The sequence below is a fragment of the Myiozetetes cayanensis genome, unplaced genomic scaffold, assembly GCF_022539395.1.
Source record: "Myiozetetes cayanensis isolate MyiCay16 unplaced genomic scaffold, myiCay2020 scf1, whole genome shotgun sequence".
Classification (NCBI taxonomy): Eukaryota; Metazoa; Chordata; class Aves; order Passeriformes; family Tyrannidae; genus Myiozetetes; species Myiozetetes cayanensis.
This window is the reverse complement of record NW_026086604.1, coordinates 89645782-89666389: the sequence shown is the minus strand read 5'-3', so window position 1 is coordinate 89666389 and position 20608 is coordinate 89645782. Positions and strand designations below refer to the sequence as shown.

General features: G+C 38.3%; 1 protein-coding gene across 5 annotated transcripts in view; it reads left to right on the top strand.

The window, feature by feature from the left end:
• KIF13A (kinesin family member 13A) overlaps window positions 1-20608 on the top strand; it is a 108570-nt gene that overhangs the window by 65628 nt on the left and 22334 nt on the right. For all 5 annotated transcript variants that reach the window (XM_050321028.1, XM_050321020.1, XM_050321011.1 and 2 more), the window contains 10 exons: window positions 245-457; window positions 2042-2152; window positions 3311-3445; window positions 4381-4511; window positions 6239-6325; window positions 6432-6598; window positions 12645-12855; window positions 17525-17687; window positions 18290-18430; window positions 20082-20231. In XM_050321028.1, the coding sequence (XP_050176985.1) occupies window positions 245-457; window positions 2042-2152; window positions 3311-3445; window positions 4381-4511; window positions 6239-6325; window positions 6432-6598; window positions 12645-12855; window positions 17525-17687; window positions 18290-18430; window positions 20082-20231 (1509 nt within the window). The remainder of the gene's footprint in view (window positions 1-244; window positions 458-2041; window positions 2153-3310; window positions 3446-4380; window positions 4512-6238; window positions 6326-6431; window positions 6599-12644; window positions 12856-17524; window positions 17688-18289; window positions 18431-20081; window positions 20232-20608) is intronic.

The following is a 20608-nucleotide window of genomic DNA, read 5'->3' as shown; positions in this document are numbered from 1 at the left end:
TGGACAGCTAATTGTGTCTTGTGTTAATTCTGCGTAAAATCCTCTTTGACTATTTTCAGTTGTAATGGAATCAAAGATGGTAGAGGTGGTAAGGAATGTTTTTGGAACACGCTAATTAGTTTATACTCAGAGTACTTTTCAGTGCCTAAATAGTAAGCTTTAAGTATTTTAAGTCTCTTTGTAAAGACAGTGTATAATATCAGAACCATTTTTAACCCTCAAACTTTCTGTGGCTGCACTACAGGACAACTTGGGAGGAAACAGCCAAACTGCCATGATAGCCACAATTAGTCCAGCAGCAGACAACTACGAAGAAACACTCTCAACTCTGAGATATGCAGACAGAGCCAAAAGGATAGTTAATCATGCTGTGGTGAATGAAGATCCAAATGCTAGGGTCATCAGAGAATTACGTGAAGAAGTTGAAAAACTGAAAGAACAGCTCTCACAAGCTGAGGTAACATTATTCACAGTATGACATAACCTGAGTTTCCCAAGCAAATGTCAAATTCTGTCTAGAAGACTAGCTTTCTTATAAAATGAGAGAAAGTCTAGCAGCCACTCTTTCTTCCTTTATTTATTTATTTTTTAAATAATTACCCTTGTTTCCTCAATCCAACATAGTGTGTGCTTACTTTTAATAACCTTTAAATGAGGACAATGTTGTACTAATGGTGACCCTTGTCAGACTAGACAGTTCTTGAGGAACTTCAGGTCAAACAATAATTGATGCAGCACAGAGAAGGGCTAGTGTACAAATTCATTGTGTAGACTTATTAAAAGATTTTTTTTTTTGCATTGGTGGACTATATATGATGCCAAATGGAAAACTGTGTAAAGGCATAAATCTGGTATTGGGCCACAGAATATATGGGACATTTCTCTCTGACATTTGTGAAAATCTACTGAAAGTTGTCGTAAATGCAACACCAAAAACCATCAACAGTTTACTTCACTGCCTTAATATTTAACACTGTGTAATTGATACTTATCTTAGATTTATACTTCTAATTGAAGAGTAAAGTATTCAGGTGGGATAGTTTACTTGGTGATATCTGGACAAATTAGGCACTTAGCAGGTAGGAAAATATTTTTGATCTTTTCAGGCAGGACACAAAATACTGGTGGAAAAAGAACAGAAGTGTGTTTGAGGGTAAATTTGCGTGGTGTTTAAACTTCATGTTCTTCTAAGGAACAGCATTCCTCATATGAACAGTTCCTTACAAACTGAAATGGGATAATCCGCTTTAAGAGGAAGGAGCCATTCACTTTATTCATAAATAAAAAGCTGTTCTAATCCCTTATTTTACACTGGAAAATATTATTGTTGTTAATTATGTTGGCAGGCTGCAGCTGAACACAATCAGTAGGAAGGTGTCCAAAGTCTTACTAATTATTTATTTTAAGTGTTTTCTCATCTACCTTCTGATAAAAACAGCTATGTAGAGTTATAGGCCAGCCTGTTGAATTGTTACTTGGCACTGGACATATTCAAGCCCTTTGCCTCAGTTTCCTGTTGTGAAATGAGAACCCTGTGTTAGCTCCAGAGCATGCCTTCCTTCGAAGGTAATCAACAGGGTCAGTCTGAAAGCCTTAGTGCAACTCTAGGAACACTTACAAAACCAAGATAGAATGGAAGGCTAAATGTCAGGAGGAATTTGTATTTGAAACTGCTGTTGGAAGAAAGAATTTGCAGTTGAACTTCAGACAGCTAGGACTTCAGAGTTTTTAAATACTCACATATTTTTATACAGACACTGAAGTATGAGTGGCCAGACACAGAGATTTTTTTTCATTCCATTAGCCTCTGGAGCTATGTTGATCTATAGCTATTTCAGATCTGGACCCATTACAGTTGTTTCTGCCCTCTTCCTTTGCAAGTGACCTACTTCTTCATCTTATACCATGAAAAACCTGGGAATATAGTAGAAATCTATACTTACTGCATTTGATGTTATGATGATGTCTACAGTTTTTTTGCACAAGCAGGCTTTGCATTGGGAAGAATAGCTGAGGGTTTTATCTAATTTCTATCTTTTAGGCCATGAAGGCACCAGAACTGAAGGAAAAATTGGAAGAATCTGAGAAACTAATAAAAGAACTAACAGTCACCTGGGAAGAAAAGCTAAGGAAAACAGAAGAAATTGCACAGGTATTTCAGAAATTTTGAGGAGCAAAGCCAGATAATCATACAGTGCAAGTCAGCTGAATTTCATGAGCTTTAGTTGACTGTTTAGAAGCTCTTTTCCCCACCAGCCATATACAGTTCCTCTGAATTTTTGTCTTTTCCCCTTTTTTCTAGTTTTGGGGTGGGTTTGTTTGTTTGTTTGTTTGTTTGTTTGTTTGTTGGGGTTTTTGTAAGTCTAAATTTCATTTGAATAAATCTAGCTGTGTCATGATATCATTGATAAGAGCTAATATTTGACTTCAGAGTAAAGCATCAAAATACGTTTGAGCAGCTCATTTATTTATTAAGACCACAGTGGGATCTTGGACATGTTTCCCTTGAAGTGACTAAGAAAGTGAAGGATTACAAATGGACCGGAATTGTGGGTGGTATTTGTTGCTTTTGCTTTTAGTGATTTTTTTAACCAGAGAAGAAAAGTGTGTCCATGTAGTTACTAATGTTCATTTATTGTTATTATTGTACTTAAAATAAGGATTCCAGTGTACTCTATAATTTCCACCATCTATAGCTTGTAGAATAAGCATTTTTGGTTTTCCTTTCTAGTCCTAATATTCCAGAAGAATGTTTTGATGCAAACACTCTTTAAAAACTTCTTAAAAATGAAAAAGGACAAGGTGGAAAAACCAAACCCAATCAAACAAACTGTAGCAAAACAAAAGGCAGATGTGGTATCATCAGGTAGATACTTTAGCTGGAATAATAATAAAACTTCAAAAGAATAAGCCTAAACTGTGACATACTATTTTCTAAATTATTTATGACTATGATTATCTTTGAATGATTGGAACTGAAACTCATTTTTTACTAACACGGAGACTCATGACCACACTGTGTTATTTACAAGTAGCTCTAATAACAGAGCTGCTTGAGTATGTCTAATAAATTTAATAGGACTGCTTAGGTAAATAAGTTCCACTTAGGGGAAGCAGATAATTAAGAAGTAGATATAACTTTTTGTGATTAGTGTGTAAAAATAAATTCTATTGCCCCTGTGGTACTTAACCAATGTCTGGTAGAGGTACACAGAATGAGTTCTCAGCATGTGCATCTTCAGCTTCAGTTGCTCTGTACTTGTCTCTACATACTGCAGCAGGCAAGATTAACCTATTTCTGTACTTGCAGGAGAGGCAAAGGCAGCTAGAGAGCATGGGAATTTCCCTTGAGTCTTCGGGTATCAAGGTGGGGGATGACAAGTGTTATCTGGTAAACCTGAATGCGGACCCTGCGCTCAATGAGCTTTTGGTTTACTATTTAAAGGTAAGGATGTGAAAAGGATATTTACACAGAATAAAAGGACACTCGTTTTGAAATTCTGGCTCAATTTTTTACTTGGAGTGTATGTAGATTTTTAAGACTAGTTGCAGCAAAATAGGATAGGCCTCCTCTTACTGTTTAGGATTTTGTTCTCCCTTTGCAGTTTGGCTTCGCTGTTTTCCTAATTGATCTCCTGATTGCCAACAGTGGTAGAAGTGCTCAGTGTGTGCCAGTGTTGAGATCAATTGTAGTTTTTCCAGACAGGATGTGCATAGAATTGCCTTCTAGGTTGAACTTGAAGCAAGAGCCTCATGTCAGATGCTTCTTTTTGTTAGGGAGTTGAGGATTGCTTTAAATATTTGATGAGTTTATTGTAAGGAGGTGATGTTTAGTAGTCATCAGTACTCAGTAGTAATCAGTATTAATCAGTACTCAGGAAGAGTAATGAGGTCTTCAATGACAGAAGAGCTTATGAAACAGGGGGTTAAAAAAGCACTGTTAAAAATTTACAGAAATGTATTTTCCTGATATTACTAACTCTCATACCATTGTGTTTAGTGTAGTCTTATGTCAGAGTGAAGTTGTGTGAAATACAAACCAAGTAAGTTTGTAAGGAAATCTGAACTTCTTGTCAATAATATATGAAAGGCATATTTTCATAGCTTCTTTCTGCTTTGATGACTGAGGTAGTATTCCAGTTTCTATGTCAACTGCTTTATTTTGCTTTATCTAAAACTATATGAGGTGCAGAGCAGAACGACAATTTGTTTGTGACTGTTACAGTCTTCAGATCTGCTGTGGCACCTCTTCTGCTCTACAGAAGTTCTTAGCAAAGGAAAGCACGCAGACTGTGCAAGTCTCCGTGCTTTAGCTAATATTTTCTTAGTTATATCAATAGTGCTATTTTGCTTGTCTCTTAGTAACAGTTTGTTTTCTAGGATCACACAAGAGTTGGTGCAGATACCTCTCAGGATATACAGCTCTTTGGTATAGGAATCCAACCAGAACACTGTGAGATTGATATTGCTTTAGATGGAGAAGTTACACTCACACCAAAAGAAAATGCAAGGTAAGGAAGATCAGCATCACCTTCCATTGACATGTTTACTCTTCTTTGCCAGAAGGTAACTTTCACACATTTTTATTTTACATAGAGAGAAACATCTTACTTTCTGATCAATTAGTAACTTCAGTATAGTTGACTTAAACAGATACTTAGAAGTGAAATTCAGCGATTAAAACTAAGATATCCCCACACATGTGTACACACCGCCACCCACTCTGCAGCTTAACAGGCTATCAGTGGTTTGGCTCAGAGTAAGCCATCACAAGAAGGTATTTGGTAGGAGTGAGGGGCCACTGCTTGTCTGTATCACTGGGATACTGCTGGCTATGCCAGCCTATGTGATGGGATAGCAGGCTGTCTTGATGGAGGAGAATAAATTGTGCCTCGTAAGTAGTTCCTGTTGTAAAGTTCAATATTTTGTGAGAAAGAGGAGTTTTAGAGATCTGAATTATTTTCTAACTCCTTAATTACTGTTGTGTCTAGTTAATATGTGGTGTCAATTCACATTTCACCTTTTGTTTCTACGTCTGTATTTTAATTGTTTTTCATTCCAGGGGCACTGTGGCTTCTTGAGTGGAACTGTAAATGTCTTTGTCACTTCAGCTCCAGTGGCATGTGATAAGCAGTACCTTTGTCCTAGTTAATAGTCTTGCTGCTTGTCTGAAATTTGAATATCTAAATAATGTACAGATTAGTATCAGAATGAGAAACTAAAGTTTGAGAGACACCTTAGAAATACAATCTCTTTCATTCTGCCTTTAGTCAAATGCATTATTTTTTCTGCAGCCTACACTACAAAATTTCAAACAGATGGGATTCAGACCTGTGGTGATAGAGTTACTGTACTGGAAATCAGTCATTTTGACTGGCAAGAACATAGGCACATGTTCACGGAAAATACATATTTTCTTTTAGTCATGCCTGATCTTCCATGATTGAGTAACTGTTCTTAACATACTGGTGTCAACAGAAACTGAGTTACCAGAATTTCACTGAGAAGTTAAATAAAAATCTGGTTTAAAATTAAATGCTTGCATTTTTGTGTTGCTTCGCATGAGAGAGGCAGCTGAAATGAGAACACTGCATCTGAAAAGCCTTTTTTCATTTTACAGAAGATTTTTTTCCTTTCAAATAAAATGCTCTGCTTTGTGAGTCATGTATGCAAAAGTTCAATTTTTCCCATTCTGTGATTGAAACTTAAATACAAAGAAACCTACAAAGAAATACAGCAGTATACCAGATGTTCACAAAAATAGACCATTGTTAATAATAGAGACTCCATTTGTTGAAAGAATAAAACTTGGATCTAAGAATCTTTTCTTATGCTTGAATGCTGAATATGTTAACAGCATGTTTTACAACTTTGTGTTGACCAAGCTGTATCTTGGAGAGCTTTGTCAGCAGGATTTGCATGCATTCAAGTTTACAGATTGTTTATAAGAAACAGGCAGTGACCCAGTTTGAGAAATGGGCATTTAAAGAAAATTTGGCAAACAGAAGCAAACTTGTCTGGATGTTTACTGAAGAGTTGTACCAGCCAAAGCTAGAGGGGAAAGGTACTAATTCTGACAATAGAAGTCAGAGCAGTAAGTTTCCCAGTGATCCTTTAATGAGAGCCTGGTAGATTTGTGCATCATATGATACAAGTGACTGTTGGCAGATGGGAGAAACAGTAGTTCTTCAATCTTTGATTTTTAAGATTTCACTGAAAATGTATTTTCTTCTTTCAGATCCTGTGTAAATGGTGCACTGGTGTGTTCTGTCACTCAGTTATGGCATGGAGATAGAATATTATGGGGAAACAACCACTTTTTTAGGTAATTGTTGATATTTATATTCCAGGCACTTTACATTCAGCCAATTTTTTTTCCTTTTCTGTTCCACATAATCTTGTTTATAAACTGAATTTCCATTTTTACACAGAATCAATTTACCAAAGAGGAAACGTAGAGATTGGCTGAAAGACCTTGAGAAAGAAACTTCATTGGGAGAGCATGATCTAGATGCAGCTAGCGAAGCTTCTTCAGAACCAGACTACAACTATGAGTTTGCACAAATGGAAGTTATTATGAAGACACTGAACAGTAATGGTAAGGCCAGATAAAAATGCTCTTTTGGATTGCCTAACAAATTCAGCACAGAACTCAATTTCTGGGTAGAACAAGCAGTACACTTCTTCCAGGGGCCTTTGGAACATTTTCAGGGTAAGATCTTTTGCAGAAATGCTGTTAGGTGTGTGCATATATATAAATGAAACATAAATAAATATATATATGTAGAAGAATGTTTGCATCTAGATATAAATACATACACAAATTAGTAGTTGGTTTGAGCCCTTACACAGAATTCTATCTGTACCTCTGCTCTCCTTTATAGTGCAGTTGTGTTGTAATCAGGTGTCTGTCTGTAGTGGGTTGACCCTGGCTGGATGCCAGGTACCCGCTAAAGCCACTCTCTCACTCTCCTTCTGCAACCGGACAGAGGAGAGAAAAAAAACAGCCAAGGATTCATGAGTTGAGATAAGAGCTGGGAGAGGTCACTCACTGATCACTATCATGGGCAGAACAGACTCAAAGTGGGGATATTAATTGAATTTATTACAAACAGGATCAAAGCAAAAGAGTGAGAAGTAAAATAATCTTTAAAACACCTTCCCTCCACCCCTTCTTCCTTCCAAACTCTACCTCCTCCCACCTCAGCATTGCAGGGAGACGGGGAATTAGGGTTATGGTCAGTTGTTGTTTCTGCCGCTGCTCAGGGAGAGAAATCCTTCCCCTGATCCCGTGGGGTCCCTCCCATGGGAGACAGTCCTTGATGGACCTCTCTGGTGTGAGTCCATCCCACAGGCAACAGTTCTTCCCAAACTGCTGTCCCGTGGGTCACTCCTCCGTGGGGCGCAGTCCTTCATGAACGAGCTGTACCGATGTGGGTCCCCTACACGGGCCACAAGTTCTGCCTGGGAAAAATCTGCTCCAGCGTGGGCTTCCCTCTCCATGGGCTGCAGGTCTCTGGCAGGACCATGATCCATCTTGGGCCTTCATGCATCCACCTGCTCCAGCACGGGCTCCTCCATGGGCTGCAGAGGGGTCTCTGCACCCCGATGGTCCTCCATGGGCTGCAGGGGCACAGCTGCTCCACCATGGGCTGCACCACGGGCTGCAGGGCCTCAGCTCCGGCACCTGGAGCACCTCCTGCCCCTCCTCCTGCACTGACCTTGGTGTCTACTTAGTTGTTCCCATGTTCTCACTCCGCTCTTCCTTGGCTGGAATTTTTTATCTGTGCAACACGCTTCTGTTCTTAAATATGTTATCACGGAGGCGTTACTATTTCTCCCAATTGGTTGGCCTTGGCCAGCGTCAGGAAGTCTGTCCTGGAGCCGGCTGGCATTGGCTTCATGGGACAGGGGAAGCTTCTAGCAGCTTCAGACAGAAGCCACCCCTGTAGCTCCTCTGCTACCAAAACGCAGCCACAGAAAACCACTACACCGTCAAATCATCATCCAAGTCTTTCTAAGCTCTTGGTTCTGAAAGTTACTGCAGACAAGGTTGTGCTAGATATGGCTCAGTTAGTTTCATGCTTCCTTTTGTATGAAATATTACTGACACCATTTTAACCTTAGTAGAAAAACACTGAAATGATAACAAACCAATAGACAAATGTCAGCTAGCATGGTTTTCAATACTTGATCACTCTCAATATTTTATTTCATCTTTGTTAAAACAAATTGTGATGCTTTTTTGGGACAACACAATAATAGTCTAAATAAAATAATGTCATGGTGTACATATAAAAAAATATGGGGTTTTTTTCATGATTTCCAGAAGGCAGGTCATAGTTCATATGAAGAAATGCTGAAAAAATTGGTAAACTACTGAATGCTTTGTACAGTTGTACAGTTTGTACAAAATTTGAGAGGCACTTGGTCACTGACCAAGAAGATGCAGTAGATGGTGATACATTGCTTTCTGTTCTCCTTCATATCTTCACAGTATTTCTATTGCTTGCTGTAGTTTACTTTTTTCTTGATCTCCTCTTATTCTTTATCTTTGTCTGTTTTGCTGTTGAGTACAGCATGTTGGTTTTGTATGCTCAATGTTGCAGAGTTTTTACAGTTTTATTTTTAATGGGAGTGTGTGAGTGAGTTACAGAGTCAGGTTACTTAAATTGAGGTGAAATTGCTGTTTGATGACAGAAATATTCTCATCATGGTTCACTTGTACCAGGAGACGAATTTCAGATGAATCTGCCATCGTGGTGGTCGTCAGTGTTGTCGTCCCTTGTGAAGATTCTCTTGCCTGTGTTAAGGCCTCAAACCATCCCATATCTGTGCCAAAACTGGGACCAAGGTTTTGAACTCAATTGGCTCGTGCATGAGGCTGCTGGAGAAGTCTGAAAGCATTAATTTATGCTTGATCTGCTTGCCACTAACCAGGGATTTGACTGAATTGTAGCCGTCTACAATGAGTCAGTGTTCTTTGAACAGGAGGTCACATTTTTTGGTTTTCATGTGCTGTTATCTAGCTGATTGAAACAATTCTTCACAGTATTCCAAGTGTCTTTATATTTAGTTCAGTAGACTTTTCTGACTGTGGTCCAGGCCAGTTTTTGTCTTGGTTGGTTGCCTGCTGCATCTTGGTCAAGAACAGTACAGACTTTGCTGTTTCCTTAAAGCTCTTTCCTCCCTAAGGCACAGCAAATGTTTGCAGTCATACATGTTGCACAGCTTCAGAGGTGTCATATCCCAAATATTCTGCTTCTTCTGCTCACTCCACATAGGTGTTCCTTAACTAAAGTGGAGTAGTAAGTGATAATAAAACCCTGACAAAACAAGTGACTGTGAGGATCACAGCCTTTTGATTTGAAGGTAGATGATGCTGCTAGGTTCTGGTTCTCTCAGTGGTGTAACTAAAACACTTTTTTTTCTGACAGGCTTTCAATTTGTTCTGTAAGAAGTAAAGCAGCTTTGTTACAGTTCCATTTATTTGTTCTTCCTTAAAATTAAAAATAAGCATGGGTAAGGAAGAACAAATAACTAAATGATTGAAGACAGTTAATTCTATCATCCGTATTCTCTGGAGAAACCTTAAGGGGGGAATAAAAAGGTATTTTAAAAATTTGATTAGGTAATTATTTTATAGGCGTGTATAGATATAGCCCAAAGCAAGAGGGTTTAGTTTCCTTTGTTTGGGTTTGTTGTTTTGGGTTTTTTTTCCCCTCCCCTTGATTTGTTTGAGAATTGTAATCCTCTTTAAATAAATAGCCTGGCTTCTCCAGGGTGCAAACACATTTGTTTTTATGGCACGTAACCAGTACAACAGTGTCACAGACTCCATTCGACTCCAAAGAACCTCTGAGGAAAATATGTAACTTGGAAAACTGCTGTAAAGAAAACATCCAGATTCTTTCCTTCCTTCAGCATGTTGACTTTCTTTGTGGGATTCTGTCAGATCAGCTTTGTACTGCTAATTTGTGATGCTGGTCAAACACAGAATGCATCAAAGAAGTTTACTTTATCCTTGTATACTGTGCAGTGGTTAAGTAAACAATGTGATTATGTTAGGCAGCTTCTCATTTAAGCAAACAAAAATGTTACAGCTCAGGGAGGGGATTTTTGTTAAACTTAGCAAAGCAACCTGTGTCATAACCCTCTTCTAGCTAGCTTAGAAAAATACACTTACATGAAATCTTAAGGAATTTATTCAGCGCCATTGTTACTGGATTAACAGATTCCAGATGTGAATTAAGTAAGATTGTAGCAAGGTAATAGATGCTGTTCATCCTATAAAGAAAGCACATCTTTATGTTCAGTGTTAGTATCCTACGATTTTGAAGAGGATTAACTGCATATGAATATTTTTTTCAGGGTCATTGTACTCTTGTCACATAAATATGTAAGTGATTGGGACTTGGGACTTTTAACTTTATGGAATTTGCTTTGTATTTGGCAGGCACTGAGTAGAATCTTCCTTAATTTATTTGACTTTGCATGAAGAATCCAAAATTGTGGAACATGGTGTTTGTTTTAAACACTGTTGTAGTTCTTCTGAACTGTGAAAAACCTGACTGTTTGTTTCTTCATATTCTACTGAGGTAGTTTATAATTCACACTGTATTTTGCTTTTTTTCTGTGACAGACTTAGGGTTTTCTGTGTGAACTCTTTCAAAAGTTAAATGAAAGAGTTTTCCAGAAGTGTGAATTTACCTTTTGTGTTACAATACAAGTGTAATCCACCTTTCCCACCCCTCCCTCTACCCCAAGTAGAGGATTATGCTGAATTTGGGAAGTTTTAGACTAAAAGTTCTTGCATCTTGTTCCAAATATTTTCCCTGGTATAATTTGATCCTGTGTGGGTTGTGATCCTGTAAATCTAGGTGGCTGAAAAGAAAACTTTCATAAAGGAAATCTGCTCCTTGAACTCGTAGCTGTTTTTTGAGAAGTTTAGGAAAGTCTCATCTTAATGAGTCAGCCTTAGATTCATTTCCTGTGTTTGCAAACACAATAGAGGGTTTTTAATTTCTTCCATGTCTCTTCGCTACCATCTGCATAGTACCTGATTTCTCAAACATTCTTACACATAACTAAAACTGGTTTGAGGATTATGCATGTGAAGGTAATTCTGGTATTATCTGGAGGAGTCACGAGGATAACAATGATGCAGATCAACGTTTATACCTTGATTTGTGGCCTAGAATATTAGAACTTGATTCAGTCGGGGTTTTTTTGTTGCACTGTCTGTTTAAAAGCTAATAATAGCTAACTTCTTTCTGAGAATGTCATGTACTAAAAAGTAATATTTCTGGTTATTTTAAGACACTTTTATGCATCACTAGTTTGCTATTTGGTTGCTATTTATATTGACTGATTTTTAACTTTATAACTACCTTTGTGGTGTTATTTTATTATGCCCTTGTGTCAAGCCAGTGATTTTTTCTACAGATAAGGATAGAACCACAGTGGCAACTTGCAGACATATTTGCAAGAAGCAAAGGCAAGATGGTTCATAACTAAATCACAGCAGCTTTTTTTTTTTTTTTTTGGTTGGGTTTTGGTTGTTTGTTTTTTTGTTTATATGCTGATGAAATGGAAGAGGAATCACAAACAATATTTTAAACCTGAAGTTTTTTCCACTTGAAAATCCTGGTGTGTCCTAGAGCTGCAGTATTGCTTCCCCTAATAATCCACCACTCCACCTTTGGAACTCCTCTCCCTTCCTCTGTGCTGTACAGAATCAGCAGACTGTTAGGTGGCATGCTGTCACTCAGTTATCTTGAAAACTACTTTTTTGCTGTATTTGAGCTTTTAGATATGAAGCAGATATGTATATACTGGTAGTGTATAGGAGCTTATGCCATTAAATGGCTCATTCAGAGGCACAGTCTGGCATTGCACCTAAATCCAGGAATAGACAGAGTAATGTTTCTTTAATTTCAGTGCACTTCAGATTTATCCATAGCTGATTGACACAAGCAGATTTTTCAGGATAGAGTAGCCAAATGGGTATTTGTTCTGGGTTGATAGTGAGATGAAATGTGGTTTGTAAAGCTAAACACAGAAGTTCCCTCCAGGACATACTTTGTCTGCTTCAGTGCTGTTCAGCATATTAGTGCAATCTGATGCGTGACCAGTCAGACAATTTGTTTGTCTCAGTTTCCATCTGCAGCTCTCCAACATGTTTCATTCTCTGCCAAAATGGAGAAAGTAAATTGCTTTTTACTTCCTCAAGTCATTTCCTTCTCTGGTTAACATCATCTTCCTTTTTGTTTTGCTTTGTTTTCTTATTAATTTGTTTCCTTTTCCACTATTCTTTTTTTTTTTTCCTACTGGGATTCTGGAATATATTATAACTTCACAGCACTGAGACATGCAATAGACGAGAGTCCTTAACCATTGTTCTAGCCTCTTTGCATGACATGTTTTTTATTTCCTGTTTGGATTTATCTGTTTAATCCAATTTTTTTTTTTTTTTTGGGGCTTTTGTTCTGGGGGGCAACGAGCATCTTGTATTTGCAAAGACTCTGGGGTGTGTTGACTGCTGTTACCAGCTAAATAATGAGTGTTTTGTAATGGCTAAATGGCATTTTCTCACAGTTCTGGATAATTTTTTCCTCTTTTTTTTTTTTTTCTTCTCTTTTTAGACCCAGTACAAAATGTGGTGCAGATCTTGGAGAAACAGTACCTGGAAGAGAAGCGGAGTGCCCTTGAGGAGCAGCGGCTGATGTATGAGCGTGAATTAGAGCTGCTGAGGCAGCAGCTCTCCCCAGAAAGGCAGCACCAGCATGGCAGCGACAGGCTCTCCTACACTGCTCAGACTGCACAGCACAAAGTGAATCTCTGGACAGAAGAGAGGTGAGAATACTGGAGTTAAAACAGAGGAATTAGTGAGAACTACAAAGGGTGAAAGATGAGGCTTGGAACTTCTGTCAGAAACCAATAATAGTTTTTGTGGAGTTGGTGTGCAGTACAAGATCTGCTTCCACCAAAGTGTTGGCATTTCGTTTAGGACTAAGTTCCAGTGTGTAATGTGTGCAAGATTTAATTCACAAAACAGAGAAAAATATAGCTTTTACTGTTATCAGTAAATAATATAATAGGTTGGGAGTTTTGTGGGTTTTTTGTTTGTTTTGGGATTTTTTAACTAGAAAAGTGCTTATGAAATATTTGGTTTAGCAATTATTGTTCTAGGTCTTGAAAGAAAGGAAAAGATAATGCAGAAACGTAAATTTGTCAACTAAAACTACGGAATCCAGTAAGGAGCATTGTGTGTTACAGCTATACAATGACAGCATGGTATTTTGCAATCTAAAAAAATATTTAAAAATACAGAAAATGGGCATCCATATATGTTGGATGTATGTGTTTCTAAAGGTAAGCCCAGCTTTAGAAGAGAATTGCTGTATTTGAGCTGTTGGGGAAGTTAAAGGAAGTTCAACATGAGGTGAACAGACCTCTTTGCAAAGCAATAACATGGCACCTGAATGCAGCCTTGGTGAAAGATTGTCATGAGATTTGCAGGGAGAGAGAGAATGGGGATTAGGAAGATGTGAGCAGAGTGTTTGCTCTTTGACACTGAGAGAAACTTGTTCTTGGTATCACTGACAAGAGAAAGATGCCAGCTCCATGGAGAGAAGTTCAAGGGGCAGAAAACAAGATGATTTAAGTTTTCTGCATACAAATGAGTATTGTGTCATGGGGCTAATTGAGCAGAAAGAATGCCTAGATGTACTAACAAGTTTCTAATAAATTTCCTTTTCATCTGCTTCTTTTAAAACAGAAACTTCCGTATTCGCTCAACATTTTTTTTCTATATGTAGTGAGTTTGAGTGCTCTTCTCTATGTAATTATTTCTGCTTTATGCTCCAGCATTAAAAAACCAAATCCATTTATAAGAGGACTCTAAAAAAAGATAGCTAGGATTGTGTTGCAGCTTTCAAAGTGAGTGTGTTAGAAATAGAACAGAACAGATCTTGGTTTAGTTTTTGTGCAAGATTTTGTTTTGTAATTTCCTCCCAGTTTGTCCTGGGAAAAAAACCCTAAACCAATAGCTAACTGTTGACCAGCAATGACTAGAATGTTTTTCATGGCCAGTATAGGAAGAAGTAGTTCAGTGATTCAACATTAATTAAAATAATTGTTTGCCCCTGTAAGAGCTAAAAACAGAACCACTGGGAACTGAATGTGAAATGTTGCGGAGTTGTGGTTAGGATTGTCAGGCTCTTTTAGGGCTGCACAAGGAGTGCAGAGTGAGAAATGCACTGGCTGTAGCCCTCGCTATTCAGAACTGCTTTGAGCACAGCAAGGCTGCCAAGAAATCATTGATAACCCACTTCAGTAACAGAAATGAGAACTGGGCATACTGGCAAGGCATCCCTAAAAAGGTGCAACAGAAGGGAAAAGGAAGTAGTAAAAAAACTTGCCTGTCCTTGAGAGCTGAGAAGAAAAAATGGTAATTGATTACCTTAAAATTAATCACCATAACCATGTAGTCACATTAAAGAAAAAAAGAATCTGGGGTGATATCAAGGCTGGGTGTTCTGCCAGCCTTCACTTCTCAGTAGTTGTTATATGTTTCTTAGGAGGAACTGTGCTTTGAACAAGCAGTTTTACCTCTGGATTTCATGAGTGAATGCTTTACTCTACATAACTATTGAACTACTTGAAGCCTGTACTTTTTCTGCATTGTAAAAATCAGAAGAATAAATGCTCTTTGGAGCAATCAGTGAGGAGTCTATAATGTCTTGGTGGCACTGCCATTGAATAGGCAGTTTTCTGTATTGTTAGTTTCCTGTCCTCCAGAAGATCCTCTCAGGTATAGTTCTAGAAGAGGTTCAGGCTTCTGAAAAACGGGGAAAAAAATGAATCTTCCTAAATTACAAACCAGAAAAAAAATCTTTGAATGATACCTGCTGTAAAAGCATGGTTACATGTTGTTTAGAGGATGTTTACCAGCCAACTGGCCAGAGGGCAAGAAATCCAGGAAAGAATGGGAAGACTGGATGTGAAAATTGTGCGAAACAGCAAAGAGTCTGGATTACACAGGATTTGATTAGTACAGTTTTAGCTGTTGCTCAGTTGCTGTTGCAAATGAAGCTGAACTCTACCGGATCAGCCAACAAAAAGAATTTGAGAGGTATCAGATGTAGGCATGTGGTTGTATCTGTCAGATCAGCTGGAACACATTGCACAGAGTCTGTTCCAGCTTTCTGTTGGCTGTGGAAGGACAGATGATACCTGACCTGGTGTTAAATCCTGTTGGCATAAAGTTAACCCATTGTAACTTTGAACAAATTTGATTTGCTGGGGCAGTGGTGTACTAGACCAGAGGTTTAGTTCAGCTTATTCTGTATCTGGCATTAGGAGTCCCAGAGACTTGCAATGATATCTTGTAAGTGCCAGTTGTTTCCCTTGTTTGGCTAAAATGATTGTTTCGGGATTTCATGTCCAATGAGTACTTACTCAAGTTTTTTCCCTGTTTGGCTTAAGTTATTTTTTCAGTATTTCATGTTCAATGAATATTTGTTCCAGTTAATACCTAAAGGAGCTTGTCATATGTTTCATGTAGTAAGAATTAAGAAATCCTCTCTGAAACTTTTTTTTTCCTTAAGTTTCTGGAAGGATACTGGCACAGCTGTATACAGAAAAACACAACTGTAATGAGAACTGCCCATAATAATTAGTTTAGTTACTCATAAATTCTCCTTACAGTCTTAAACCATTCCTTTCTCAAGAATCCAGCTAAGATTGGTGTGGGAGCCTCCCCAAAAAGCTTTCCAGATGATGACGTCCCAGATCAAGGAAGGGGCTGGCTATAGCTGAATCCAATGTCTCTTACAGCACTTACATTCAGATCAAAGCTGCCTTCTCTTTCTCATGTTAGGCAGTGCTCTCACAGTGGTTGCAGGTGTAATGCACTCCCATAATTTAGTACTTTTTAGTGAGTAACTCCTGACTCTAGCTTCATTATCTGGGTGAATCCAAAATTATGGCTGTCTGTGGAATGTCTCACTAGCGTGGTCTGGACTTGCTTATCTCAATAGCCTCTATCGGATGACAGAAGCAAGAGGCAGTGGGAAAGGAATTTTCCATACAACACTGGGAGCAGATAGGGAGGAAGTTGACTAAAAATCCATCTATGCAAGAAAACCCACCACGGTTGCAAACCTAGGGCAGAGAGAAAAAGCTGCATGTTTTAGAATGTTGAAGGCACTAACATTCAGGGCTGCTTGCTGTTTACCACTTTGGTATGGTACCAGGCAACCAGCAGAGTGCAACTTGAATTAGCCAGGCTGTTCTTTGGGGTATTTTGGAAAAATACAGCCACTCAAGTAGAATTCTACTGATGACCGAGAGGTATATTAGCAGTTGTTTGTACTATAAAGACATGGAAAAGATCTAAACATATCTGAATAAAGGCAACTAGGCAAACTTTACCTGTATTCACAGCAAATCCAAGAAGTTTACTTGTTCCCACTATGCTTGTCCATAATATAGGGTGTTTTGTAGAAATAAAGTGTATGTGCACAACGTGTATCATATTTCAGTAGGACTTTGCATGGAAAAGTAAAAAATTCTACAGGGGAGTGCTGGTGACTGAAATATCTGAAATTTGATTATGAGTTTTATGAAGATGATGAGGCGCAGTAAGTACTGTTGAGATTACAAAGAAAGGCAGAATGAATGGGGGCATTTGCACAGAGGATAATCGGGATACTTCTGAAAGGTAGATTAAAGGTGAGAGTCCCAGGTGAGAGTGTATCTTAGTACACAGGTGTATGTATACAGTATGTGTCAGAGCAGGTTTGCCAGGTCTTACATTAGAGTAGATTTGCTCAGACAGGCCTTAAAATCCTTTTTGGAATTTGTCCAGAGACTATTAACTGTGCAGAGTGTACAAGCTTTAACCTGTGTTCATTCATCTGTTACTTAAAAGATACTTTGGGTACATAGGGTGTAAGATTTTTTTATTTGTATTTTTTTAACATGTTCCCTTGAGATGACTTAAGTATGTGGAGGGAGATCTGGGGGTCTGTAGCACTGCAAAGCTGTAGTTGTGATGTAAAGCTGTGGCCTGCAGTGATTACAGGTTCCAACATCATGATCTGAGGAAAAGCAGGTTTTATCAAGATGAAGTCTTACGTGTTGGGACTGGTAGTTTCTGTGGAACAGGACTCCAGATTAAAGACAAAGACAGCTGCAATTATTGCATTTCTTGAAAATTGGGAATGTCCCTAGGGCTTTAAACAAATCATGACTGTAACAGCTCCCATATTACTGTGTCCTTTTATTTGGGCATCACTGTACTAGACTTGCCTTGACAGTAATTTGTTTGTTTAATAAGGGATCACTGCTTTTCCTCAATAAAATTGTCTGACAGTGCTTCGTGTTTGCTGACACAGTGCTACAAGGCAATCCTTATTATACCTGTTTCAGAAAAGTCTTTGTTAGCACCTTTATTTGCAGCTTTCCAATAATAGAAATAGGTTTCTGTGTATTTTTCATGTTACCTACTGCACCACAGGGATGAATTGTTTCGACAGAGCCTGGCTAAACTTCGAGAGCAGATAGTAAAGGCAAATACTCTGGTGAGAGAAGCAAACTTCTTAGCAGAAGAAATGAGTAAACTAACAGATTATCAAGTAACACTTCAGATCCCTGCTGAAAACCTCAGTGCCAACAAAAAGGTAATAATAATAACAAAGCATGTTGAACAATGTAGCTTCACGGCTAAACTATGTAGACATATATAACATTCATCTAACTTGAGGTGATAAAATGTTACTTTTGTTAGATTATGCATAAGCAAAATAGGGCTACTATCTGACTAATACATTGAAAGTGAATAATTAAGTAAAAATGGGAACATAACATTAAGTATGACTCTTGCTTTTTTCAAGTGTATAATCACTATATGTGCATGCATGTTGTGAACAGACATTTGTGTTCTGTTGCTGCAGAACCTGCATTTTAGTTACATTCTCAAAAACCTCATAAGAGTTTTACAGTACTGCTGTAAATGTAATAGCAATTAGGACTATATGCTTGTCATAGAGGGTTTGATTGTGTTAATGTTCCCGTGAGAGTGATCATTGTTTGAGAAGAATGGATCTGGATCCTCAGAGATGCATAGGGCATGCTGTGTCTGAGGACAGAGGTACTATGACTGGCATGCAGAGAGAAGCTGCATGTTCTATATTTTATTCAATTTTAGGAATGCAATTTGAGTGAAGAGTTAAACTACTTACATGTGCCTTTCCTGCAATGGTTGTTTTTTCTTCTGATTTAGAGAGGTGCGATAGTAAGTGAGCCTGCTATTCAAGTGAGAAGAAAAGGAAAAGGTACTCAAGTGTGGACTATCGAGAAACTAGAGAACAAATTAATTGACATGAGAGACCTCTATCAAGAGTGGAAGGAGAAAACTCCTGAGGTATTTTATCTATTTTCTGAAACGGATCAAAGATTGTGTTCTTTTAACCCCTTTTAATATCTTGTACGGAGCAAGTGCAATGACTTGGTGTATGAAAGGTTAGGGAACTGTGTTTTGTTTTTAAAAACAAACAAACAAAACTCCTATACAAAACCAGTATGACTAATACTAAATATTCAAAATGCCCATGCATAATAAAACACAGCTGTGTCCTATCTCTCTTGTGTTCTCAGATGTAAGTGTGCTGAGGTCAGATATAATTGTGCTGAAGTAGTGACTAAGAGCATATGTTTACCTGGCATGATACAGGTGCCATGCAGATGACCACCAGATCTGAATGGAAGCAACAAGCTGCATTAGAAATAAAATTATTAAATTGTAGTCAGTATCAAAGTTAGTAAGGATACACTGCTTATATACACTCAAGGTGCAGAACATGTTAGTGGGGTAAAATGTGATTTTGAAATATGAAATATTCTTTAATTTCATTTGTATATCCCCCAGCCTTAAAACAGTAAAGAAGTTGATTGAAGATACTTAGTCTACATCAGTATTTCCATCAAAAATGAAGTGGAGTTTCGTGAGAATTTAAGTAGTACATTAGCCTTGGCAGACAAGTGTGAGACTTGTCAAAAGCTTGCTTGTTTACTGGCAAGAGACATGACATTTGGTGTTCCAGGAGACATCATCTAAGTATGCAGGTAGAAGTGCATAGGCAGTATATCTTACTCTCATGTGGCTGCTAAGGAGCACCTAAATTACTTGTATCAAGAATCCTTCTCAAATATGTTTGAACAACTGTTGTGCCTTTGTTACATGCTTTGGACGGGACAGTGGGAATCTCTAAAATCATAACACAGGGGAGGTCAAGCACTTCATCTGTGCCATTGAAGACAACAATGATGTTGCTGCTGACTTTAGTAAGAACTGATAGCACATCCTTTGAATACATTATGTCTGCCTGAGCCAGGATCATCCTTTCCATGACCTATGCCATCCATAATGCATGTGTTCTATGTGCTACATAGAAACACGTAGGTCAAATGCATGTGTTGAGGATGAGAGAGGAGAAGGGAAGGAATTAACAAATCCACTGAGGAGTGCATATTGTGCTAGGAATCTGCATGATTTCTTTGTGGCTCTGTTTGGGGTATGTGCACAGAAAATGCTGCAGGTGTGATCTCAGCTCTATTGGAGTCACAAAAACACTTGTACGCTTAAGTGGGAATCATCCTGCACCTTCCCTTTTGTCCTTGTAGTGGTCCCCAGCACCAGACCAGCTTTTCAACCTGAGGATGATTTGTCCTCTCATTTAAAAAGTATAAATGGAGTAGAAAAGTAAGATGAGGTATCTTGAAATCAACAGCAACAGTGCTTGCTCACAGTTGAATCTGCTTTGCTAAAAAATGTAGATCATCATATTACTTTATCCCTTAGTAAAGAAAGGATTATATAATGTCTTACTTCAGAGATTTAATTTCAGATTTGTAATATGCTTCTAGTTTCTTTCTACTTGTGTAACAGGAAGGAACAGAAATGATTGGTAGTGACATCATTTTTGTGCCATGATCTTGTAATGCTATGAGGTTATTTGATCTGCTGTTCCCATGCTGATGATTTTATGACATCGCTCTTATTATCTCCAAAACAGATAAGGAAGCTGATTGGCAAGAGAGGTGATCCCTTTTACGAAGCGCAGGAGAACCACAACCTGATCGGCGTTGCCAACGTGTTCCTGGAGTGCCTTTTCTATGACGTGAAGCTGCAGTATGCTGTGCCCATCATCAGCCAGCAGGGCGAGGTAGAGCTGGGCTGGGCACACCGGGGCACTCCTGTCTGGCATCACAGAGCTCTTTGTGCTGGGGAGGCTTCATGTACTCTGATGCCTTAACAAGCAAATGGTGCTTGCTGTCTTGTTTTCCAGTGAATAAGTGTTTTTCAAATCACCACATATGTTTTCCCTGTAATTCTTTACAATTGCCCAGCTGCTAAAATAGGAGAATAAAATTCCTAGTATAAATGCAGGTAGCTGAGCAAAACCCAGTACACTGAAGTTCTGAAGCACAGTCCATACACTGTTACAGTTATAATTTCTGAGGCAGTCCTTACTGTTACCATTTGTGCTGTGTGTGCATTGAAAATTTTTTGTTATTATTTTTTTTTTAAACTCCTTTCTCC